The sequence below is a fragment of the Rhinatrema bivittatum genome, chromosome 6, assembly GCF_901001135.1.
Source record: "Rhinatrema bivittatum chromosome 6, aRhiBiv1.1, whole genome shotgun sequence".
NCBI classification, from domain to species: domain Eukaryota; kingdom Metazoa; phylum Chordata; class Amphibia; order Gymnophiona; family Rhinatrematidae; genus Rhinatrema; species Rhinatrema bivittatum.
Window position 1 is genome coordinate 123786795 of NC_042620.1, and position 27051 is coordinate 123813845.

Here is a 27051-nt window from a genome sequence, read left to right on the forward strand (position 1 = left end):
ATCTAGGCATCATAGTGGATAATACTTTAAAATCATCAGCTCAGTGTGCTGCAGCAGTCAAAAAAGCAAACAGAATGTTAGGAATTATTAGGAAGGGAATGGTTAATAAAACGGAAAATGTCATAATGCCTCTATATCACTTCATAGTGAGACCACACCTTGAATTCTATGTACAATTCTGGTCGCCACATCTCAAAAAAGATATAGTTGCGATGAAAATAGTACAGAGAAGGGCAACCAAAATGATAAAGGGGATGAAACAGCTCCCCTATGAGGAAAGGCTGAAGAGGTTAGGGCTGTTCAGCTTGAAGAAGAGATGGCCGAGGGGGGATATGATAGAGGTCGTTAAGATCATCAGAGGTCTTGAACGAGTAGATGTGAATCAGTTATTTACACTTTCGAATAATAGAAGGACTAGGGGGCATTCCATGAAGTTAGCAAGTAGCACATTTAAGACTAATCAGAGAAAATTCTTTTTCACTCAACGCAAAATAAAGCTCTGGAATATGTTGCCAGAGGATGTGGTTAGTGCAGTTAGTGTAGCTGGGTTGAAAAAAGGTTTGGATAAGTTCTTGGAGGAGAAGTCCATTAACTGCTATTAATCAAGTTTACTTAGGGAATAGCCACTGCTATTAATTGCATCAGTAGCATGGGATCTTCTTAGTGTTTGGGTACTTGCCAGGTTCTTGTGGCCTGGTTTGGCCTCTGTTGGAAAGAGGATGCTGGGCTTGATGGACCCTTGATGTGACCCAGCATGGCGATTTCTTATATTCTTATGAGAGCCTCTAGGGAGGCCTTTACAGTATTCAACTATTTATATCACTATAGGAGGGCCAGCTATTAACTCGAGGTGAGGCATTGCTGATGGTTTAGGTTTTAAGGGCCAGTTTTACAAGCAGAGTGAGACATACGAACAGCAGAGTACATCTCAGTGGTCCATCATGCTAGGGTAAGAGAACATTGTAGAAATCTCATGTTTGTGAGACTTTCCTCACTTCAAATGATGTTAAATCTTTACTGAGGTGTACTGTGCTGTTTGTACATCTCACTCTGCATGTAAAAGTGGCCCCTAAACCCTAAATCACCACCAATACCTCACCTCGAGTTATTAGCTGGCCCTCCTATAGTGATATAAATAGTTGAATACTGTAAAGGTCTCCCTAGAGGCTCACTCGCTCTCTCACTCTCTCACACACAAAAATGTATTTTGCAATCCTTATCCTGAATTGCACTACAGCCAATTCAGGCATTTCACACAGCTTAACGCCAGGAAAAAAGGTGTAGTTATTTCCAGTGTTAAAATTGTGCGATAACGTGTTACACTATCTCACATTGCAAAACTGCCCTTCATTTTAATTAATCCCACCGAAACCCCCTCCCCAATCCCGCCCCTATGAAAAATTTGCACTCACACAATGAGATATCATTATTATCACATGCGTTATGGCGTTATCATGGGCATTAATGCCACGACGCATTTTGATGAATGACCCTATTAGCCTGTCTTGACACTTCACAAGTAGCAAAATACAAGTATCGCTGGGTGCAAAAACTTTAATTCACCCCTCGATACACTACCTATGTGAAGCGCTAACATACTGCAAGATGCGGTGATTCCAAAATTATCATAAACATTCCCCTTTTTCTTATCGTGGGCATTATCCATGCAAAATTATAGCATTTTGATGAATCTAGGGGTAAGGGGGCCATGGGAGCCACTGGTTCATTGGGAGGGTCTTTTACTTTAGGACAGGACTCACAGGGTTTGATTGGCCTCTTCAAAACTACGCACCACTTCATATGAAGTTCCTTTCCCCCAGGTTTTGTAGATTTTTTTTTTCTGAAGATGAGCCCATATAGCCTTTTTCACATGACTGTTTTCACAAAAAGGCACTTTAATAAGCTGCAAGCTTTGGCATGACAGCAGCTGATTAAAGTGGCATTTAAATAAACTTTTACATGTCGTGAACTATGCCAAACATTTGCTACCACAAACTGGATTGGTGCAAAATTTGTTTACAACAGGTGTTTTTGGAAAAAATTTCATGCAAAATATCTCACACTTGCATTTTTGTGGAGTTTTGTGATTTTTTTCTTGCAAAACTATTTTGCAGTTTGATATAATAGTGCCATGGATTTGCCAAGCACTGTCAGGCAGGGACTCATTGACTGTACTTGAGTTTAAACATGCTTTGAGCTTAGGTTTGGAAAGGTGAGAAATTATATCTAAAATCTAAACCCAGAAGATGACTAATCAGCATGTAATAATATAAGGTTGCATCATTAATAGAAATATTAAACATGTACAGAATTATACTGTATGGAGACATTTAAAGGTGAATTTTAAAAGCCTGGTACGTGCTGAAATTAAGGAATGCTAAAAGAAGTCAGGTTTATGCACACCGACCATATCTACACCTATATGTGTGCGTAAATGCCATAGCATGCACATCTAGAAAAGTTCCAAAAAATGGTGGAGTATGGACGTGGTGTGGGCGAGGCATGAGTATTTCAGGGCCTGGCCATGAGATGCGCATGTAAATACTTACACGCCCTGGTGTGCGCCAAGGTCCCTGCCACATAACTTTACTTCTACTATAGATGACGTGTAAGTCATAAAATAAAAGCATTGAGCCATTTCTGAGGGGTTTAAAGGGTCTGGGGTAGCTGAGGAGAGAGTAGGCTATCAAACCGGGGGGGGGGGGGGGGGGTTGGAGGACCTAGCTTTTAACTGGGCGAACTGGTGGCCAAACTGGTAATGTGGGTACACCTGAGTGCCGGTTTGAAAGTTACTATATATTTTAGATTATCATGCCTCCTAAAATATTTAGAATGGCAGAGATGTTACAAAGAAACAGTGCATAACAGGGAACTTAAACTTTTTAAAATAGATGCAGTTATTTACAATCTAACATTAAATTTCTTTTCTATATAAACATAATTTTAATCTGGCATTCCAAATTTTTCTCTATAAGTATTTAATTCACTATAAAGTTTTATCATTTCTTTTAGTTTGTGATATCACACTATGTATTGCATTCCACTGTTTAACTGCCATGATGTTGATCACATTTCTAAAGTGCATACTTAAAATAAGAGAAAATATAGTATAAATATTAAATAAGCAACAGAATGCTATGAAACTGCTAATTTTTCCAAAAACATAATTTTTGTATTTTAGCTGGTAACCATTTCCTTTTCCAAATTTGTTAACAGCACACAAAATGGTGGTAATTAAAATGTAAAAATAATTTTCTAAATAAAATGCCCTACCATATCTAGTGAAGTTTTTAAAACATTTTGAATATTGTAAAGTACTTTTGGTAAAACCTCAAATTGATGTGCTGTTGAATGATACAGGGTCATTCATCAACATATGCTATGGAGATAATATATGCGATAAGACATTAATGCGCTGATGCATGGGTTAATGCCATACACATGCGATAATCATGTTACTACACAGAGCAAATGCTAATTTTTTGAAGGGGTGGGATTAATTAAAATGAGGGGCAACATCACATGTTTTTAACAATAGAAATAACTACACTGTTTTTCCTGCGTTAAGCTGTGCAATATGCCCAAAATGGCCCTAACACAATTTGTGATAAATATTGCAAACTGCATTTTGGCCATTTATGGGCTTGGAGAGGAGTGGAGTGGAGGTGGGGGAAGAGACAGAGCCTCTGGGGAGGTGTTCACAGAATTCAACTATTTATTTCACTATAGGAGGGCCAGCTAATAGCTCGAGGTGAGGTTTTGGTGGTGGTTTAGGGACCAGTTTTACATGCAGAATGAGACATACAAACAGCACAGTACATCTCAGTGAAGATCTGACAGCGTTTGGAGTGAGGAAAGTCTCACAAAGACGAGATTTCTACTATGTTCTCTTGCCCTAGCTTGGTAGTACCCTGTTATAGAGTCTATCAGTTAGGGCGAGAGAACATTGTAGAAATGTCATCTTTTTGAGACTTTTCTCACTCCAAATGACATCAAATCTTCACCGAGGTGTACTATGCTGTTCGTATGTCTCTCTCTGCATGTCAAACTGGCCCCGAAACCAATACCTTACCTTGAGCTATTAGGTTGCCCTCCTAGAGTGATATAAATAGTTGACTACTGGGAAGCCCTTATAAAGAGAGTGTCTCTCTCTCTCTCTCTCTCTCTCTCTGCACTTCATGAGCTGTGCGCGTTATCCATGCAATATTATAGCATTTTGATGAATCTAGGGGATAGTTTGGGATATCCTAACATTGCTTTTCAATTATACAGAATTTTTTTTAACTAAAATTCTGACCTTTAAGTCAAACATTTAATGAAAATGTACAATTTTAATATATTTGCCAGACAAAAAAGAAACATTACAAATTTTTATAATACAGAGATATTTATTTACATGTACTACAAACAATATACATGCTGAAGATATAACACTGATGTATGCATTTTAGCATATAACAGTTTAAAGAAAATGTAATTTGGGAAGCTTCATCTGGAACTGTAAGCATTTAAGACCCCCAGGAAATATATAAATAGAACATTATTTCTTTAAGTTGGCAGTTGTACTCTAAAATAGTGCAAATCTCTATTGTTAATTCTTAGTTTGCTATGAAATTAATTTAAAGGTGAATTTTAAAAGAAAGGCATGTGCTTAAAATGACAGATGTGCATGCAAGTAGCATTTATTCACACTGGGGCTTTTTTACAAGCCTTGCACATATGCACACAACTACCAATGCATGAATATCTTTGATCATATAAACAAGGGCCAGATTGGGGGGGGGGGGCCCAGGGGGGACCATCATATAAATTTGCGATTTTATATCCTGCGAACTTAGCATGTGAATATTTATTTCTGCTATTTATCAGGTATAAGTCTGAATAAAACTATTTATAGCCAAATATGCACTGTGGGAGGGGTCTGGTCAAACTGGGGGGAGTTCAGGCTAAAGAACCAGGGAGGTCTTGATGACATAGAGATAAACTGGGCAAACTGGTGCACTAACTGGTACAACTGGTCATTTTCTTCATGCGCGATTGTTATAAAATGAGCTCACTTGCGCATGTAAAAGCTAATAAATCCTAAGGAAAATGCACGAATAGCAGTTGCTCATGTAAATGCTTAAAATTAGGAGCACACATACTTGCGCTAGGCGTATTTTATATATACGATTCATGCGTATGTGGCCGTGCACCCACATATGTGCACATATGGTGCGCATATTCGTTTAAAAGTTACCGTCCCTATTTTAATCTATTTCCAACATTGCACTTGTAACAGCAGTTCCTCCTGTGTTAGTCGCCACACATTTGAACACGCCTGCGTCATTCAGGACTACACTCGTAATGATTAGCTTATGGCAACCTAGTGGTTCTTCCTCAATGATATATGAGGTTCCCTGAATCAATTCACCATCCTTATACCAGCTGATACTTGGTACTGGGAAACCAACCACAGAACACTGCAAACAAGCTGAAGTATGTAAAGATGCAGTGCAGCTGGAAAGAGGTACGGTAAACTTTGGGGGTGCTTCAGTAACTTGAAATTCAAAGGAACAGCTGTCGGATTCATCTGCCTTAAATTCTATTTCCTCTTCCACAGAAGGCTTAGCAAAAACATCAAAATTAATATTGACACATTTATCCCCTTCCTCCTCATGCTCTTTTTCGGTCACAGCTATTAGCTTAACAGCTTTCTGAGAATTATCTGCACCACGTTCAAATTCAAATTCAAGTTCTATTTCTGTCTGATTGCCATTTGGAACCATTTTGCCAACAAGTAAATCAAATTTCTGAGGCATTTCCTTAGCACTGTCTAAAGATATATCAGCCACTTCTCTGCCTCCTGTCTTTGCAGTAACTATTTCTGAGGTTGTTACAACAAGAAGAGCTTTACTCATAATTTCTCCGAAACTATTTACTGCTTTACAAAAGTAAGATCCACCATCAGAATGACAAACATGGAAGACTTTTAGACTTAGATTTCCTCTCTCATCACTAACAACATACTTATTAACATCTGGCTTAATGACTGCATTTTCTTTAAACCACATCACTGTAGGAACAGGAAGACCTATCACCGAGCATTTAAATATTGCTTCCGAGTTCTCTGGAACTTCCAAATCACAAATAGGATTTGTAAAGCGTGGTGGCATTTCGGTTACTTCAAAGGCAATTTTCACATCTTCATTTTCTTTTGTGAGAAGATCTAGGTTTGGTTCTTCCAAAGAAAAAGGAAGAACATCAAGAGAAACAATCATGCTTTTGTTATCGGAAGTAAATTCGGGAATTGTGACTATTTTCACCTGCTTCTCAAATTCCTGAACCTCATTCTCATCCAATTCTATCTCCAAAAGTATTTCTTGGGGAGAAGGAGATCTTGACATTGTGCTTTGTTTCAAATCAAACTCTATAACATGTTGATGAGTTACAGGAGGTGGCAATGCTACATATTTTTCATCCTGAGGGAAAACTTCAACCTGGGTGACATTTCTTGCTTCTCCTTTAATGTTTACTGCACAGCACATATATTCTCCTTCATCTGATTTTTGAACATTCTGCATCTCCAAGATACATACATTACCTTCCATGTCTATTTTAACTCTTTGATCTTTTTCAATCAATGAGTTATTTCTATACCATTTAATATCAGGAACAGGATAGCCTATTATCTCTGTAATGAAAGTCAGCATACTGTTTTCACAGATCCTTTTACCTGGCAAGGGCCTAATAAATGCAGGGGGTATTTCATTACTCTTAAATTTAACTGCTTCATAAGATATTCTGTCTGTTTCAAAGATGTTCTCTTCATCACCTAAGCTCCTTTTTTCTAGTGGAATAGCAAAACACAAAGGCTGAACATCTTTAGCAGTAGATGCTCCAAAGAGCTCAGGTGCTGTGAGGTACATTGGAGATCTTGATGAGAACTTTTTACTTTCAGTAGAGTGTGCCAATTCTAAAGGAGTCCAAAACAGATCAGGTGTACTTATGGGAGTATGATAACATTCAGGAGACATTGGAGACTCCAATTTTTCAGCTGAGGAAGGTGGAGTATAAAACTTTTCAAATTCTACTACTTCCTCACCTGCAGTGCTATCAATTTCAATTGACATTTCCGATTCAGGAGATATTGAACGAGCATGGGCTTGCTGCTGATTATAAAAATCATACACCATGCTAAATGTTACATCTTCAATCTCAGAACTGGTGACAGTATCATCCTGGACATATTCCTCGTTTTCAGCAGCTTTAGATTGTGAGGTTTTCTGCTTCTCAGTAGTGAGCAGATAATCTGTAAGAGAGCTACAGGTTTCAGGTTCCAATAATTCAGTTGTAATCTGCTTGTGAACTTCAGAACCATTTTCTAAAAGGCATTTTTCAGCAGCATGTATTTCAAGATCCCTTGAAGTCACATTTGTCTGTAACATATCTTTATCAAAATGATGTTCCAGGTTTGCTTCCAGTTTGTCTTCCTTTAGATTGTTTGTTTTATTGGTCAGAGCAGGAAAATATTTACTTGAAGACAATTTTTCAGATAATGTATCTGATTCATCTTGATTAACATAAACGTCTTTAGGAATCATTTGTTCATAACACATTGGTTCAGGTTTCCTGTCATTAACTGCCGATCTATGTATTTCTCTGTCAAAGGATTGTTCAGGTAAAACAACTTGCAATGGTTGCTGCTCCATTTTGTCTATAGTCTGTTGTTTTATCTCTTGTGAAGTTTCTTTCATATCCAATATAAAATTATAATCATCTTCAGACATACTCTCTACACTCTTTCCATCAACAGACACATTTATGTCCTGGTTGCACTTTTGAAAATGCTGACTTGCAGAAATTTGAGGCTCCAGCAAAATGTTAACTTTGGCATTGTCATGTGTAAAGCTTTTAACCTGTTCCTTTATTTCTTCTTCTAAACACATACCTTTCTGATAGTTGTGTATTTCTTGTGAATCTGGATTCTGCCCAAGAGTAAAATTACTGTTATCTAGTTCATTTCTTAAAATCAGATTTGTTTGTGTAGCATTTGTTGAGAGATTATGTTCTTGGACATCAATTACATCTTTTTGATAATGCAGTTCTTGACTTGAGGTTTCTTCAACAGGAGCATTATTTTGGAGATTATGGTTAACAGGTTCGTATATCACTGGAAAACTAGTCTGGTCTTGGAAAAATATTTCATCTTGGGTGTTATCATGCTTACACACTTTGCCATTTGTCATGGTTGACTGGGGAGAAGAAATCACATTGTTGTCCCTACCTGCTGTTAGTTCATGGGTCTGGGTTACAGACAGTTTTTCTTCTTGGATTCTGCTATCTTGTTTAAGAACCTCAACCTGGTTAGAAAATTCCTGGCTCAAAAAGGTATTTTCTTGTAAAATAGGTACAACTGTTGGTAAAACTTTTCCATAGTTAAGTGGATCCAAAACTACATTTTTAGAAATAAGATGCTCATTATTGATAAATATCGCTTCTTGCTGCATCTGATTTTGTTCATCAGTATAAGATGCTTCTTCTAAATTAAATGTGCATTTTTGTTGGATGGGGTCCATTGACTCCAGACATAATTCTGGTTTTTCTTCATGTTCTCCATGTTTTTCATTCATTTCAAAATCTTTTAAATATTGAGTTAAAGATAAGTCTTTGCTTTGCTCTTCTTCTAGGATATTTGGTAATTCTTTGACTTGGACTCTGCTCTCTTCTTTAAAAACCTCAATCTGGTTAGAAAAATCCTGGCTCAACAAAGTACTTTCTTGTACAGTAGCTGCAGCTGTTGGTAACATTTTTGCATAGTTAAGTGGATCCAAATCTAAAGATTTAGAAATGAGATGCTCATTTTTGACAAATATTCCTTCTTGCTGCTTCTTATTTTGTTCATCAATAGAAGATGCTTTTTGTAAATCCAATGTATATTTTTGTTGGTCGGAGTCTATTGTCTCCAGACATAATGCTGGTTTCTCTTCATGTTCTTCCTGTTTTTCAGTCTTTTCAAAATCTTTGAAATATTGAGTTAAAGATAAGTCTTTGCTTTGCTCTTCTTCCAGGATATTTGGTAATTCTCTGACTTGGACTCTGCTCTCTTCTTTAAAAACCTCAACCTGGTTAGAAAAATCCTGGCTTGAAAAAGTACTTTTTTGTACAGTAGGTGCAGCTGTTGGTAACATTTTTGTATAGATAAGTGGATCCAAATCTAAAGATTTAGAAATAAGATGCTCATTTTTGACAAATATCCCTTCTTGCTGCATCTTATTTTGTTCATCAGTAGAAGATGCTTCATGTAAATCAAATGTATATTTTTGTTGGTCAGGGTCCATTGTCTCCAGACATAATGCTGGTTTCTCTTCATGTTCTTCAAGCTTTTCATTTGTTTCAAAATCTTTGAAATGCTGAGTTAAAGATAAGTCTTTGCTTTGCTCTTCTTCTAGGATATTTGGTAATTCTCTGACTTGGACTCTGCTCACTTCTTTAAAAACCTCAACCTGGTTAGAAAACTCTTGGCTCGAAAAAGTACTTTCTTGTACAGTAGGGGCGGCTGTTGGTAAGACTTTTGTATAGTTAAGTGGATCCAAGTCTAAAGGTTTAGAAATAAGTTGCTCATTTTTGACAAATATCCCTTCTTGCTGCTTCTTATTTTGCTCATCAGTAGAAGATGCTTCATGTAAATCAAATGTAGATTTTTGTTGGTCGGAATCTATTGTCTCCAGACATAATGTTGGTTTCTCTTCATGTTCTTCCTTTTTTTCAGTCTTTTCAAAATCTTTGAAATGCTGAGTTAAAGATACGTCTTTGCTTTGCTCTTCTTCTAGGATATTTGGTAATTCTCTGACTTGGACTCTGCTCTCTTCTTTAAAAACCTCAACCTGGTTAGAAAAATCCTGGCTCGAAAAAGTACTTTCTTGTACAGTAGGTGCAGCTGTTGGAAACATTTTTGTATAGATAAGTGGATCCAAATCTAAAGATTTAGAAATAAGATGCTCATTTTTGACAAATATCGCTTCTTGCTGCATCTTATTTTGTTCATCAGTAGAAGATGCTTCATATAAATCAAATGTATATTTTTGTTGGTCAGGGTCCATTGTCTCCAGACATAATGCTGGTTTCTCTTCATGTTCTTCATGCTTTTCATTTCTTTCAAAATCTTTTAAATATTGAGTTAAAGATAAGTCTTTGCTTTGCTCTTCTTCTAGGATATTTGGTAAATCTCTGACTTGGACTCTGCTCTCTTCTTTAAAAACCTCAACCTGGTTAGAAAAATCCTCGCTCGAAAAAGTACTTTCTTGAAGAGTAGGTGCAGCTGCTGGTAACATTTTTCCATAGTTAAGTGGATCCAAATCTAAATTATTAGAAATACGATGCTCATTTTTGACAAATAATTCTTCTTGCTGTATTTTAATTTGTTCATCAATATAAGATGCTTCTTGTAAATCAAATGTATATTTTTGTTGGTCAGGGTCCATTGGCTCCATACATAATGCTGGTTTCTCTTCATGTTCTTCATGCTTTTCATTTCTTTCAAAGTCTTTGAAATATTGAGTTAAAGATAAGTCTTTGATTTGCTCTTCTTCTAGGATATTTGGTAATTCTCTGCTCTTTTCTTTAAAAACCTGAACCTGGTTAGAAAAATCCTGGCTCATAAAAGTACTTTCTTGGACAGTAGGGGCAGCTGTTGGTAAAATGTTTGTATAGTTAAGTGGATGCAAGTCTAAAGGTTTAGAAATAAGATGCTCATTTTTGACAAATATCCCTTCTTGCTGCTTCTTATTTTGTTCATCAGTAGAAGATGCTTCATGTAAATCAAATGTAGATTTTTGTTGGTCAGAATCTATTGTCTCCAGACATAATGTTGGTTTCTCTTCATTTTCTTCCTTTTTTTCAGTCTTTTCAAAATCTTTGAAATGCTGAGTTAAAGATAAGTCTTTGCTTTGCTCTTCTTCTAGGATATTTGGTAATTCTCTGACTTGGACTCTGCTCTCTTCTTTAAAAATCTCAACCTGGTTAGAAAAATCCTGGCTCGAAAAAGTACTTTCTTGTACAGTAGGGGCAGCTGTTGGTAAAATGTTTGTATAGTTAAGTGGATCCAAGTCTAAAGATTTAGAAATAAGATGCTTATTTTTGACAAATATCCCTTCTTGCTGCTTCTTATTTTGTTCATCAGTAGAAGATGCTTCATGTAAACCAAATGTAGATTTTTGTTGGTCCTTGTCTATTGTATCCAGACTTAATGCTGGTTTCTCCTCATGTTCTTCCTGTATTTCAGTCTTTTCAAAATCTTTGAAATATTGAGTTAAGTCTTTGCTTTGCTCTTCATCCAGGATATTCGGTAATTCTCTGACTTGGACTCTGCTCTCTTCTTTTAAAACCTCAACCTGGTTAGAAAAATCCTGGCTCAATAAAGTACTTTCTTGTACAGTAGGGGCAGCTGTTGGTAAAATGTTTGTATAGTTAAGTGGATCCAGGTCTAAAGGTTTAGAAATAAGATACTCATTTTTGACAAATATCCCTTCTTGCTGCTTCTTATTTTGTTCATCAGTAGAAGATGCTTCATGTAAACCAAATGTAGATTTTTGTTGGTCAGAATCTATTGTCTCCAGACATAAAAATGGTTTCTCTTCATGTTCTTCCTGTTTTTCAGTCTTTTTAAAATCTTTTAACATTTTAGTTAAAGATAATTCTTTGCTTTGCTCTTCTAATAGGATATTTGATAATTCTCTGACTTGGACTCTACTTTCTTCTTTAAAAACCTGAACCTGATTAGAAAAATCCTGGCTCGAAAAAGTACTTTCTTCTACAGTAGGGACAGCTGTTGGTAAAATTTTTGCATCATTAAGTGGATCCAAATCTAAAGATTTAGAAATAAGATGCTCATTTTTGACAAATATCCCTTCTTTCTGCTTCTTATTTTGTTCATCAGTAGAAGATGCTTCATGTAAATCAAATGTATATTTTTGTTGGTCAGAATCTATTGTCTCCAGACATAATGTTGGTTTCTCTTCATTTTCTTCCTTTCTTTCAGTCTTTTCAAAATCTTTGAAATGCTGAGTTAAAGATAAATCTTTGCTTTGCTCTTCTTCTAGGATATTTGGTAATTCTCTGACTTGGACTCTGCTCTCTTCTTTAAAAATCTCAACCTGGTTAGAAAAATCCTGGCTCGATAAAGTACTTTCTTGTACAGTAGGGGCAGCTGTTGGTAAAATGTTTGTATAGTTAAGTGGATCCAGGTCTAAAGGTTTAGAAATAAGATGCTCATTTTTGACAAATATCACTTCTTGCTGCTTCTTATTTTGTTCATCAGTAGAAGATGCTTCATGTAAACCAAATGTAGATTTTTGTTGGTCAGAATCTAATATTGTCTCCAGACATAAAAATGGTTTCTCTTCATGTTCTTCCTGTTTTTCAGTCTTTTCAAAATCTTTTAAAATTTTAGTTAAAGATAATTCTTTGCTTTGCTCTTCTAATAGGATATTTGATAATTCTCTGACTTGGACTCTACTTTCTTCTTTAAAAACCTCAACCTGATTAGAAAAATCCTGGCTCAAAAAAGTACTTTCTTCTACAGTAGGTACAGCTGTTGGTAAAATTTTTGCATCATTAAGTGGATCCAAATCTAAAGATTTAGAAATAAGATGCTCATTTTTGACAAATATCCCTTCTTGTTGCATCTTATTTTGTTCATCAGTAGAAGATGCTTCTTGTAAATCAAATATGTATTTTTGGTGCATGGGGTCCATTGTCTCCAGACCCAATGCTGGTTTCTCTTCATGTTTTTCCTGTTTCTCATTCTTTTTAAAATCTTCAATTAAAGATAATTCTTTGCTTTGTTCTTTTAATACGATATTTGGTAACTGTCTGACTCCTTTTAAACTCAACACTTGTGCAGGACTGTGTTTTACTGACTGCTCTTCTACAGACTGATCATCAAAACAATACTGATCATGGGATAAACTTTGGAATTTTGATCTTGACTGACAGGTGTCATATTTCTCTTCTGATATAGAAATATCTGGGGGTTTCCTCCTCAAAGTGTTTGTGAAATACATAATATTGTCATTTTGATCATTATCCTCTTGCTTTGGCTGATCTCTTTTAGTAGAAAGTTTCAACTCATAGGCATGAATGTGTTCCTTCACATTCACAAAAGACATATCCAGAATGACACTTTTTCCTTCTGTATCTGGGCTACTTTTTAAGTCAGAAAGATGTTTATGTAAATCAGGTTTCATTTTCTGTGAAAACTGTTTGGCCTCAAGGGTTTCCACTTCATTTTCACTAACATTAAAATCTTTAATGGGGGTCCGTATATTTTCTATAGATTGTACTTCATTCAATGTATTTTTAATACTATATTTACTAGGAACTCTTTTCTTTATTGGTGTCATTTTCTCAAAATCAATAACTTTATCTCTAACTCTTTTTACTTTAGTCTCTGTGTCCTGGCTTTCAGAAACATTTTCTAAAATTGTATGTGTAGCTCTCATTAGATTATCTGTCAATTTTACTTGCCTCAGTGCATTGAAGTTGTTAAAATCTTGATCTGCAGAATATTCTTTTTCATCAGAATCTACTGAAGACTTATTTAAACATTTAGTTGGAATATTTATATCAAGATCAGTGGAAGCTTTCTTAACTGGAGCAATAATTTCTTTTGAACTAATGAAAATGCTTGGGTCAGCACTCTCAATTTTAATATCTGATGTACTTTCAACTACTCCTGCTTTATTCTCAGCAACACATTTATATTTGCCAGCATCAGAAGCACAGATATTATCAATATACAACTGGTACCTATCACCTCTTTCCTCAAACCTAAACTTACTGGATGAAGTTAACACTTTATCATTTTGATGCCAAATTACAACAGGATCTCCAGATATTAGGCATTCAAGCATAATTGATTCTCCCTCTTTACAACTAATGCTTCTTTCAAGATCTTTTAAAATGTTTGGTGGCTTGCTTACCACATCAAAAGAGAACTTAAATTTGTGCTTTACTGCATGAGAAGTATGATCTTTGGAGGTAGAATCAGGAATGAATTCAGTTGGTTGAAAAAAATATTCTACATCCTCATCTTGTTCAGGAATTGGAGTAGGAGCAGTTATTTTAATTTCTACAGGGACTGAAAGTGAAGAAGAGTCAGCACTGCATGGTGGGGGTATGACTATCTGTGGAATTTCAAGGGTGAGTCTATTTTTACAGCTAAATAACTGATTTTGTTTGTCATGGTCAAGAAGAATAATGAGTTCTTCATCTCCTTTTTCAGCAAAGTCTTGTGACACCTTACATGCTATGAGTGGTTTATTTTTAACTGTTTCTTTTCTTTTTACTTTTAGAGTGCCAGATGTTGTGTCTGTTCCATACTGATTAAATATTACACAAGTAAGAGATCCTTCATGCTGGGCATGGGCACTACAAAGAGTCAGCACAGAATGACTTTCTTTTACATCAATCACATAGTCTTGATTTTGCAGTATGGGTTTCTCATTGTTATACCAAGTGACTATGGGCTGTGGATTTCCACGAAAATGGCAAATGAATTTACATTCCTCTCCTTCATTCACTTCTTGTGACTCAATATCATGAATGAACATAGGACGCAATGGTTGTGAAAATTTCTGAAAATGAATTTCAGATGTGCTTGGTTTTTCTCTTATCTCTGTAATGAATTCATTGGCATTTCTAACCGTGGCTTGTTTTATTTCAGTTATATTTTCTTGGCTTACAAATGAATTGACATTAGCTTTTTTTCTTGGGCTAGCCAATGCAACAATAGCTTCAGACACTACTTCTTTGACAGAATCAGATGTCACATTTTCAGATTTTGTACTCTCACTAAATTCATCACTTACATATATTATGTACTCTGGTGTTTGCTCAGATCTTTCTGTTGTCAAAGCATCAAATTGGCCAAGGTCTTTTTGTTCTATTTTTCTATCCATTTCAGGTTTAGTTTCAAAAGAATCCTTGTATAAATAATTGTCTCTAACAGCATTAGATTTATCTCTTACATCCAAATGTTCCTGCAGAATTTCTCCTGAAATCTGTTCGGATGATATTGGAAATGGTTTGGATTGAAAAGTTCCTTGTTGACTTGTAATTGGTCGCAAGATATGTTCTATTTGACTCTTTAATTCATCAGACTTAAAATAATCTACTGTAGCATAAGAAGTGCCCATATATCCCGGTATATCAGGCAATGAGATGCTTTTATATTTTTTATATTTTTCTGCATAGTAATCTGTATTACTTCTGTCACTACATGAAGACTCAAGATCTAACTCAGATGAAGCACCAGAAGAAAGAAAACTTTTTCTCTCATCTCTTAAAGCTCTTCTAGCTGCACGCAAACGTTGCAATTTCATTATTATTTCTTCATCAAGCATTCTGTCAGTTTCAGAATGCATTTCACTTCTAATCAATTGAATTTCTTTACGGTTCTTATCATACACCAGTTCTTTCTTCCTGACTGCAGAGTTTCTATCAAAGATTATTGTTCTCATCATAACCTTTCCAGAAGATATTTTTTTAGTTTCCTTCCTCTTTTCAAAAGGGGAACCAATACATTTAAGATATACCTTCAACCTATTTTCTCTTCTCTTCTGCATTAAAGAATTAATACTTTCTTGAGTTCTGTCTGACCTTCTCAAAAAACCTAAATAGTTTACATCTTGTTTTTCTCTGAGTGCAACCAGCAAAGAAGCAGTGCTTTCCGCTGACCCTTCACTATTAATAGCAAATATTTTATAGCTTCCACTATCTCTTTCCTGAACATTTTGAATCTGTAACTTGGAACAATGCAGGTACATATCACTCTCAGTTTTCATTACCCTACGAAGATCTTTATGGACTGGCCTATTGTTATGAAACCATAAAACTGATGGCATTGGACAGGCAATCAATCTACACTGGAAAACTACTGGTTCTCCTTCCACAATAGATTTGAACTTAAGTTTTTGAGTAAAATAAGGTTTAATATATTCTGACAAGGAACTTATAGATGATGTTTTGCTTGCACATCTTTTAGAAGTCACAAATCCAGAATCTAAGTAGTCTTTAGTATCTGAAAAAGCATCTCGCAAACTTCTTCTGTTTTCTGAATATTCATGTTCATCACTGAAGAAAAAATCTATAAAAAATGAGATTACATTACAGACTTTAGCATTTTTCAAATGCTTTATAAAGTAAATGAAAATTTAATATAAATAAAATAGTATTGTATGAATTTTAATAATAAACATGCTCAAATACATAGAAAAAAAATTCACTCACCATATTTGTTCGAATAAACGCAAGACCTTGTTAAAGATTCTGACACGAAAATCGTTCGCTGTCTGTTCTTTCTTCAAACTGTGGAAATTTCTTCTTCAACAAACAAAAATGAATCTCGAAATAAAATGTTTATGTGCATGTATGTTTTAACTTTTGAAAAGGTCTTTGTTTGATGGCTAAGAGAAAAATCTTACCTGACTTGCAGACAGTGGAATAAACGCCCTTTCTGATCCTTTGATCATGGGTAAAATGTTCAGACATTTGAGAAAATTTATTTTGGAAAGATATGCACAAACTGTATTTGGAAATAACCAGCTATAATAAAGTGAGAAGGCGTTTATTCGAACTAATACAGCCACAGACTTCAAATTTTTATGCAAAAACGCAAGCAACATTGCCCACATACTGTACACTATCTGCAAGCCATATAAGGCAGTGGTTCTCAATCTTGTCCTGAAGACACACCCAATCAGTTTGGTTTTCAAGGTTATACATAGTGAATATGCATGAGATATTTGCAAAAATTGGAGTCTCAATGTATGCAAACATTTCTCCTGCATATTCATAGTGGTCATCCTGAAAATCAGATTGGTTAGGTGAGCTTCTAGAAGATGGTTGTGAACCACTGATGTAAGGCATTTGCAAAGACCAAGTAATGTATGGTGTGCGCATGAGTATGAAAATAGGAGGCAGAATGCATATCTTTTCCATGCTTGTGATATAATTCAGCTATTAAATTGTGCTTCTTGTGTAATTACTGTTAAGACAACAAGTTTAAAAATGAACTTAAGAAATGTTTTATAATATCATTCTTTATAAATTATGACATGCATTAAAATTACATTTTTAATAAATAAAATCATTGCAAAGCATGGATTAGAAGCTTAAATGAACTACTGCACACAATGGGACTCATATGGCAATCCAGCACTAGTATTATTTAGCATTACGCTGTGCCAGGCTAAATATTATAGCATTGGAAAAAATGTATCTCCAGTGCTAAAACTGTGTTCCTCAGTACTATTCAAATGCCAATGAACACGAGGGCTCAGACTACCAGGGTTATTAATGAGTCAGTGCTAATTAACACTGCCATAAAAATAGCTTTGACAAGACTGCAATTATAATGGTGCTTTCATACAAAATGTTTAAAAATTAAGAAAAACAATCCTACAATGCAAAAATGTAATTCCAATTAAAGATCAAAAGAACCAGAAAATGTAGACCTTCTAAGATTTGGCACTGAAGTTTGCATCTGTTTTAAAATGATTTTGAAATTTTCAGGGTCCCCCACAGCGCAATTTCATTTATACATGTATTAACTAAAGAACTGTGCTTAAAACGTCCCTTTATCTTAGTTTGCATGCACAGTATAGCAAAGATGCAAGACAAACAGTCACAAATCTGACACTAAAAGTGCCAGATCACCTCAGTTGGTACATATCCTCAAAACATGTAACACCTACACAACCTGATGGAAAGCTCGCTGTGTCAAGTTAAACTTTCATCCATAGGTACCTTTCCATTTTAAATTTTAAAGTTTTAAACAAAGGTATACTGTAAAACACTAAAGCATGCAATGTTTTTATAAGATTTGTCATACTATGTCAGACTAAAGGTCCACCAAGCCCAGTATTCTGTTCCCAACAGTGGCCAATCCAGGTCACAAGTACCTGGCAGGATCTCAAAAGGTAAATAGATTCCATGATGCTTATACAAGGATAAGCAGTAGATTTCCACAAGTCTACCTTAATAATGGTTTGTGGACTACAAATATAACTTTGCCTAGCATTTACTGAATGAAAACAAGTAAAAGCATATAGAAAATCTTAGGGCTTATTTACATTAAGTAATAATTTAAAGATGGTATTTATTTATAAGTTTACCTTTCACTTCCATTTCAATTTGTTGTTCTATCATTTCCTGTATATCTCCTTCAAGAGCTACAATAAAATACAAATAGATTAATGGAATAAGATTTTTCTATATAAACCAAGATTTTCAAAAAGTTGAACATTTACAGTTGTTGCTGACCAGACATAAACACACATAAATACGTAAAATAATGCCAAAAAAACAATTCATTGTCTCATAAAATATGAGAAATGTTTGAATAATAGAGAAAAAGTAATCGAATGTTATACTCTTCCAAAACTTGACACTATATTTTTGGTCTAAAACTCAACATGCCTTAAACACTGAGTAATTATTACAATAGTCCACAGATGAATACGATTTCTTGTTTTATCATCACATTTTGAAGGAACATGCAGTTGCCAACCTGACATTCTCAGATGAGTACTACATTCGCCTTATCCTCCAGAATTCACAATTTTGCACATGTATTTATTACTCTGTTATTGATCGACTTTCAATTCTTTTAAATTGCAGAGTGGCTCATCATAATTTAGGGAACTTGATGTAGACTCCTCAATTACAAGTAAATTACAAGTAAATTTTCAAAGGGCCACGTGTATAAAAAACAGGGGTTATGTGCATGGCCGAGCCTTGCATGTGCTGTGTGCATTTTAGAACAGGCCCAACCACGCACGTAACCCCTGTTACTCGCAGAAGTGCCGGGCCCTGAAAAAGGGGTGAGCCGGGAGGTGTGGTCTGGGCAGGGCGGGGAGGGACGGAGGCTGGCTGCCGGCATGCGGAAAATACTTTTGATCCGGAGGAGCAGTAAGTAGTAAAATTAAAAAATTTGGGGTAGCTAGGTAGTGATCAGAGGTCGGGGTGGAGAGTGGAAAGAGAAGGAAGGTTAGACAAGGGGGGGTAGGGAACTGGAAAAATGGCTGATTGCGTTGCCGCGCATAATTTTAAAATCCCTCCTCGTGCCCTCGAGTTGCGGACCACCCGAACATCTGGCACGCATCGGATTTTATAACATGCGCATGCTATGCTATGAAATTGGCGCGTCCTTGTACGCAAGCCGGGATCCTCGTGCACATGAACGCATGTGCGTGTTTTTGAAAATCGACCCCTTAGTGCCTGACTGGACAGCCAGTCACACAAGGAGTGAATACACCTTTTATAACAGAAAGTAAGTTCTTCTACAATAGTTTCAGGGGACACTTTTTCAAGCAGTTTATATTAATTCTTAACATGGCACAACATCGGAAGATGTTCCTTTGTCTTTCTGTTCCTTATGGTGTTTGCAACATTATTGACATACTTGAAGTTTTGTGAAGGATTCTTGTTCGACTTTATAGGTGTACCTAAACTGAATTTGTTTTGTGTTTTAATGCTTTTTTGTACCTGATTCAAAGGTAATTTATGTGACTGCTTTGTCTTGTGCTCCTTTAGCAAGGCAAGAATAAAATTAGGAAATGATTAGATTAGATGTGTCACAATAATAACAGAAACTTATTAAAAGAAAATATAAAGACATAACAGTGGTTAGTATGAAAGAGAAATGTGCAGTGCATGAGTTCTAAAACCAGTTCTGAAGTATCTGAAATTATTTTAGTCCTGAAAGGTTCTGTTCTTCAACATTTGACATCTCTGGTTGCATCCTTTCTATTTTTTGGTTAACAAAAGACATTCCTTATTGTGCATAAAAGACCATGGCTCCTGAACTCTCGAATAAAAGATGAAAGTCAAAGGTAAACGGAATCTACTGAAAAATTCATAATACTACGACTAAAAATATTAAAAGACTATAAAGAATAAACAAAGTTAACCTTGACATTTACTTTAAACCTAAACCTGGATTATTTTAGAATGAACGTGCTGGCATCATGCTTATTGTAACAAATTTGGAAAGTATACTGTTATCTTGATTTTTAAAGTGAATTAGATACAGTGATAGCATATCGAAGGTTTTGCTAATGGTTGCAATGAAATAACAGGAGATTAACCACTTAATTTATGGGGTGGGGGGAGGGGGGAGATAGTGAGCAGCTGGCCGCATCGTGGTGGTGTGGTTTTGCCCACCGCAGTTTGGCTGCATCACACACCATCGCCCCCATAGCGTCACGGGAAAAGATGTAGTTATTTCCCGTGGTGCTGCCGGTGATAATGTGAAAAACATTATCACCCACAGCGCTGCCGGGAGATAATGCTGCCCAAACCCCACCCACACTCCTCCCTTTCCCCTAATTTTAACAATAACGCCACAACACTGGCACACTGCACAATAAAGAATGACCCTGCAAGGTTTTTATTCAAAAAATACTGTCAACTTATATTGTTCTGTAGTAGATTTTATTGAATATCAATAGTTGACCGCCTAAAAAACACATTGCATACTATTCTACTTACACAGAATAGATCTGAGATAAAATGTTTACTATAGAGTGCACTCTATGAAAATGTCCTTTATATAGTATATTCTTGAAACCATATTTTGATTTCCTAATATAGCTTCTTCTTTAGCAGCTGGTGTCCATTTGCAGTAAGCAAGAAACACACTTTGAATCATACCTTCTTAAAGAAGACACTAGTGGTGAAGAACTCTCTGGAATACAAGTGAGGAAATATGTAACATTTCAAACCTAAATATATCTTGGGGGAGGGGGTTTCAACGGGAACTGCTTAAAAAATAATTCATCAGCATAAAATGTAAATGGTAGAGGGTGAGTATTATTATTTGCCTTGTTTAGTTTTGTAATATTGAAGCATATAACAAGATATGGTTTTTAAGGACCAGCTTTACTAAGGTGCGCATGGCTCGACTTTTCAAAGATTTCCTCTCTTACCTATGAGAAAATCCTTAGTAGGGTATATCTACTAGTCTACTACCCAACTCTGTTGCAGTGCCTACATGAAAGGAAAAGACAGGTCTTCTCTGCACAAGGCTGAGAAAAACATTTCTATTTAGGGCTTTTCACGTCATAAATAAGATTATGAAGATATTAAGCAATATTAGCATTCAAGGGGAATGGGTGAGCAGAGAAATATAGGAGATCAAATTCTACATGTGTTGCTTCCAAACTCTGGTGCTACAAGCTATGGAAGCAATTTTCAAAGGAGTTACACATGTAAATGTAACATACTATTGTAGCAATTTTCAAAAGTCATTTACCCACATAAGTACACTTGAACCCGGGTTAATCCTTTGAACAATTCAATGTCATTAACCTGGGGCACCCAGGACTGGTGCTGCCGCAGCTCCCCATATGCCCACTCCCACTCCCCCTCACTCCTAACCCTAACAAGGGTCAATAGCAATAAAATGGCAGAGACCTTGACTTTGCTTTGTAATAAATGTTGCCGCAGCTTTATTAACATTAAAACAGTAACAATACAACTCTAAAATCAAGGTGCTTAGACTCAACTGGTACAACCCCTTTTTATCCCCCCCCCCCACACACTGAATCAGTCAGAGTATACCATTTGTGTCCACAGAGTTCCCACCAGGGCCACACGCCCTGAACCGGCCACTCTCAATGCCCAAATATTAGCCCCATGTTGCGCAATGGGGCCGAACCTGCCCTTAGGCAGCTTTACCCAAAACCTACCACAGCTTTCAAGGCCTTGCTCATGGAGTCCTGAGCCATATCCTGACTTGTACTATGTGTTGGAGATAGACAGTAATGGCGTCCTAGAACGGCCAAACAGAATACTCCCCATCCCCAAGAGGCTCAGACACCTGCTGCAACAGATGCTATCTAATACAACAAAAGCTGTCTAGAATTATGACTCAAAGGATATATGGGAAAGGGGAAGGCATAATGCTGTTAGAATCAGGTAGGGGGGAGGGAGAATAGACATCTGCGGGTAGGTGGTAGCAATCCGAAAAGAGGATCAATAGTGCCTCCATAGATTTCAATTCTCCTCTGAGCGCACGACCCCCCCCCCCCTCATTGATGCCAGCAACCAGCCAGCAGAAAACCTCCCCTGCCAGCACTGAAATCATCACATGGCCATGCAGTTGCCACCAGGTAGTCCTGGCATGCAACACGCCCCATGTAGTGGCCACCATGTTGAGGGGCAGCAGAGAGAGAGAGAGATTATTGCTTGCCCACCACCCCAAGGGACCAGGTACATGGCTGTCGTATCAGTAGCGACCCCCCCCCCCATCTCTGAGCCCAGGAGATTAGAGGCCAGCATCTCAAGGAGATTGGGGGGGGGAGGGGGCTGGATAGTGTTTCCATGGCAAGTGGATTCCAGTCGCCATGTTACCAGTGGCACCCGCCCACTCGTCACGGTGGTATGGTTGGGGCAGCAGCCACCAATGTATTATAGCAATTTTCAAAAGCCCACTTATATGGGTAAAATCCAATTTTAAGCCTGACAATGCTTTTTAAAATCAGGCCCTATGTTTGTTCAAGAATTAAACATATAATGTAATTTAACTTTAGATGAAGTCAGTGTATATGTAAAACAGACTTAGTGTAACTTATTTGGGAAAGAAAAGACTCAGAATTTGCTCATCCAGACACAATAAATATGTAAAATATATACATTTTATAAGTCAAATTCTACAACTAAAAACCTTAAGTAACATGTATGTAGAGAATATGGTGTTAAAATGAGGTAAGTCATCATGGTAAATAACCTTCTATTGTTAGTCCTGCAGTAGTTGTCTTCTTTCCATATGCATTTTGTACAGTACAACTGTACAGTCCTTGATCTAATAACTCAATGTTAAAGATTGTGAGCAACAGAGTACTGCCATTTTGTGACAGCTTTATTCTCTCAGATTCTTCTACCTTTCCACCTTCGAGTTCCCATGTAATTTCTTGAAAGGGCTCCCCTTCAAAAGCACAAATAAACTGAGCTGTATCACCACATTTCACAGTTAGATTATGAAGATGCAGGAGGATCTTCAGAGAAGCATCTCCAGCTTCATGATTAGTAACCCCCAAAATGCTGGTGCTTTTATCAAAAGTTTGAGAAATCATTGTTTTATGGTGGGCTCCTACTTTCTTCAGAGACATAACTTTGATGGTCGACTTTTCTGAAACATTTTCAAAAGTCTGTACATCACGTTCATATGATGTTTCTTGGAGTGATTTAATTTCTGTTTTATACATTTTGGCCTCCATTGTGAAAGGGGAATCATCATGAACGTCTGCTGAACTTGTAATGCTTTTTCTACCTACTGTGTGATCAAGTAATAAAAAAAATATTAAAAGCTAAAATATTTTGCTAGGCCAAACGATGGAAACAAATAAGATGGCATGGATGAAAATAATGAAAGCTTTGATTTTCATCTGTAAACTTGGCATGAAAAATGCATGTTTTTAATGCATACAGTGATTCACAAAATGCATGGAAGATGGAGCACTCATTCTGGTGATGTGCAAGGTAGCTTCTTCTTTCACCACTCTTGTTTTAGTCCATATTGACACAGAATGTATTTGTTTTTAATCACTTAAGCATATAGCAACCCCTACACTTACAACCATATCAATCTTTTGTCAAAGTTGTACATAAAGGGGGTCAATTTTAAGACCTGCGTAAGGTTCCCGGCACATGCACATGGACGCACGCATGTTATAAAATCCGATGGTCGTGCACACATGTGTACCGAATTTTAAAATCCGCGCTTGCATGAGCGGGCGGTCTGCGACTAGTGCACGCGGGGGGGGGGGGGGATTTTAAAACCTACACGCGACGACGTACTTAGGCCTCCCCCAGTTCCTTCCCAGTCCGCTCCAATTAAGCAGCAGAGTGGGAGGGAACTTTCCTATCCGTAACCTTACCTTCCTACCTCTTTCCCTCTCCTTCCCAACCCCTTCCCCCTACCTAACTTAAAATTTTTTTTTTATATTTTACCAGTAGATTCTGGCGCGTGTTTCCCCCCTCCACCCTACCCAGACCATGCCTCCTCGGCCTGTCCATTTCTTTCGGCTCGGCACTTTGGCACATAACAGGGGTTACGCGTGTGACCAGGCCCTTTGTAAAATGCGTGTGGCGTGCGCAAGGCTCAGCCATGAGCATAACCCCCGTTTTTTACGTGCGGCGGGCTTTTAAAATTTACTTGAATGAGAGTAAAACGTGAGGCAAATTTCTTTTTGGAAGGATGCTTATCTTGCGAGTCATTTGGGTTGTTCAGAACTGTGAAGCACAATTTTTAAACTATTTATGAGTCACCATGTGGAGAACATACAATGTATCCCTGGCCAAACATACATTCTTAGGTAATATAATTATTTTTCAAACAGAAAATAAATATTAAAATCTTAAATTTTGCAACATAGAAAAGCACTTTTTAATTTAATCTATAATTTCAAGGGCAGTGATATAGTCTATTAAAGGGATAGGCAACTCCGGTCCTGGTGTGCCACAAACAGCTCTGGTTTTCAGGATATCCAAAATGAATATGCATGAGGTATATTTACATGCACCGCCTCCACTGTATGCAACTATCTCTCATGTATATTCATTGCAGATGTCCTGAAAACCAGACATGTTTGTGGGACTACAGGACCAGAGTTGCCTATATCGATCTAGTGTGAGTCACATTTAGTCACATTCTTTTTATAGTTTGAGTTAGTTAGGATAACTAATTTTCTTAAGGTTTATATTGTTAGGCTTTAAGAGAAGGAAAAAGAGAGTGATTTACTGGTAAAAGTGGTTATATTTGAATACTATCAGGTGTAAGACTTGAATGAATAGTGGCATTAAGGTAATTAGTACCAATGTGCAGATGTATTAGTTCATAGACTAAATCCCTTTTAATGACAGCAGGGGGGTGCTTTACCTTCTGTGGTCATTGTTAAGTGTAGTTGTACTAGCTGCTTCTCTAGTATTATTTCTTCCCTGGAAAGAGTATGGCCAGCATGTTTAAGTAAGCATCAACTATAATAAGTGTAGCTGTGTTTGTTGACTCATCAAAATAGAAAATATTATCTTTAGTTGGAAGTATTTTCTGTTGGTTGGAAAACACAGGATTTCTGGCTTTGGCCAATCAGAAACTCTTGCTTAAAATCTGTTTCTCTGCTACAAATTCTGCAAACAGCCTGGATGGATGGATTTAGGCTTTTGGCCAAGAGGCTCTGCCTTTAATGAAGCAGATAAAGAACCTTGCCACTGGGACTTTGACATAATTTCTTCAACAATTTTAATTCCTTATAAACGCATGCCATTTTTAATGCCCCCCCCCCCATCCTACAAGCTGTAATGTTCAAATTAATTTCAGAATTTAATTCAACTGATATTACGTTACAATATTATATTATAAAAAGATGATTTTTCTAGTTATCTTGATTTTATTTTTTTATTCCATCCAGAATAAGTATTTTGACTAGGATTATTTCTTTAGTGCACTGAAATCAATAGGAAGTTTGTACCTCTGTTGATGCATGATATGGGATGAAAAGAAACCAAGTGGTTGAAGAATAAAGACGGAAAGCATGGAACACACGAAAGAATGTGACCCGTGTGCGTTGAAGCACACGGTAAAATGCGGACGAGGATGCAAGATCCATACTATGAAGAAGCATGCTGTGGCATTTGAACATGGTAATGATTGATAGAAACAACAACAGTAACATGAAGGTCTAAGACTTGCATCTATTATTATTACTATTATGCTAAAACTAGTAGTGTTAAAGAGTTTTTTTTAATGACATACCTTCCAATTTCAAGTTAGCAGTACAAGACACCTGGCCAACAGAATTGCCAGCCACAAATGTGTAAATTCCTTCATCTTCAGGGTAAGCTTCAGCAATTTCCAGCTGGTAGGTATCTTCAAACTGAGTCATCCTGAAGAAACGTGATTGCTTGATTTCTCTATCCTTGCTATACCACCTTACTTTCATATCTGTACAAAGTAAAGAAAAAAAGAAAATGATCTAGGATGTAAGTGAAGTACGGTCTCAATGTATATCCTGTACCTACACATGGGGTAGTTACACATTTTTAAACTCAGCCGTCAAACATTTTTAGGTTACTAAAAATACAGACTGAAATAAGACCCTTCAGGTATAATTTCACATCTTAACTGTCAATGAATGCTGACTAAAGGTAGAGAGAATCATACATCCACCAAATACACAAAAATGAAAAGGCAATTTTACCTTAAAAACTGTTGTTTCAAAAGTTAATATTTTATATCTTAACTGTGTAAAGTACTGTAGTACAGGGCCACTTTTGAGCTAGCTACAATGCATTAAAATGTTTTAAGCACTGTAATATAGGTATCTCAACTAATAAGCAGAACATTCACATCCAAAACTTCAACTAAGAAAAAACCTTCTTATTACTAAAAAATGTACTTCATTAGATGTTAAAGAGGAAATGAAATTGAGTATATTATTTCCACCTATTTTTGTTCCTCTGATGATTCCTGTTCAATGTTTATGTAAGTGGTCATATCTTTTATAGCATACCAATAGTTGTAAAAGTTAAAAAATATATTTTCATGTGATTAAAATGATTTTAGACACTCCTCTAAAATCTCAATACACCAGATGCAAAGAACATCTGTATCCACATTCAATGCTGCCATGCAATATGCATAACTTCTTGTTGCTAAGGGTAAGCAGCATTAAAGACAATGATCACCATAACCAATTTAATAGAATCACATTCAAACCATGACTTTTGAGCTTTAATGTCAAGTATCACTACTTCAAAATGCCCAAAAGAGAGAAATACAAATAAAGAATTTTAACCATTACTAACAATCAAGTTGCCATATTACTACTTCTAAATCAGCTTACAAAATTTTAAATAGTTAAAAAGTACCACAGTTGACATCTAACCTCTCTAGTGGAAATAATTCATGTATGCCACCTTTGGATAATGCTAATATTGGTCAAATCATCTTTGCCAGGACTAAGAGTTACAGAATTTTGCTTGTCAAAGAACAGAAATGAAGTACAATAG

The 27051-nt window shown here is 36.4% G+C and overlaps 1 protein-coding gene across 1 annotated transcript in view; it reads right to left on the bottom strand.

The window, feature by feature from the left end:
• The window catches only part of TTN (titin), a 509207-nt gene that overhangs the window by 401794 nt on the left and 80362 nt on the right, over positions 1 to 27051 (bottom strand). The window contains 2 exon segments of the mRNA XM_029605898.1: positions 18156 to 18212; positions 25796 to 25984. Coding sequence (XP_029461758.1) covers positions 18156 to 18212; positions 25796 to 25984 — 246 coding nt within the window.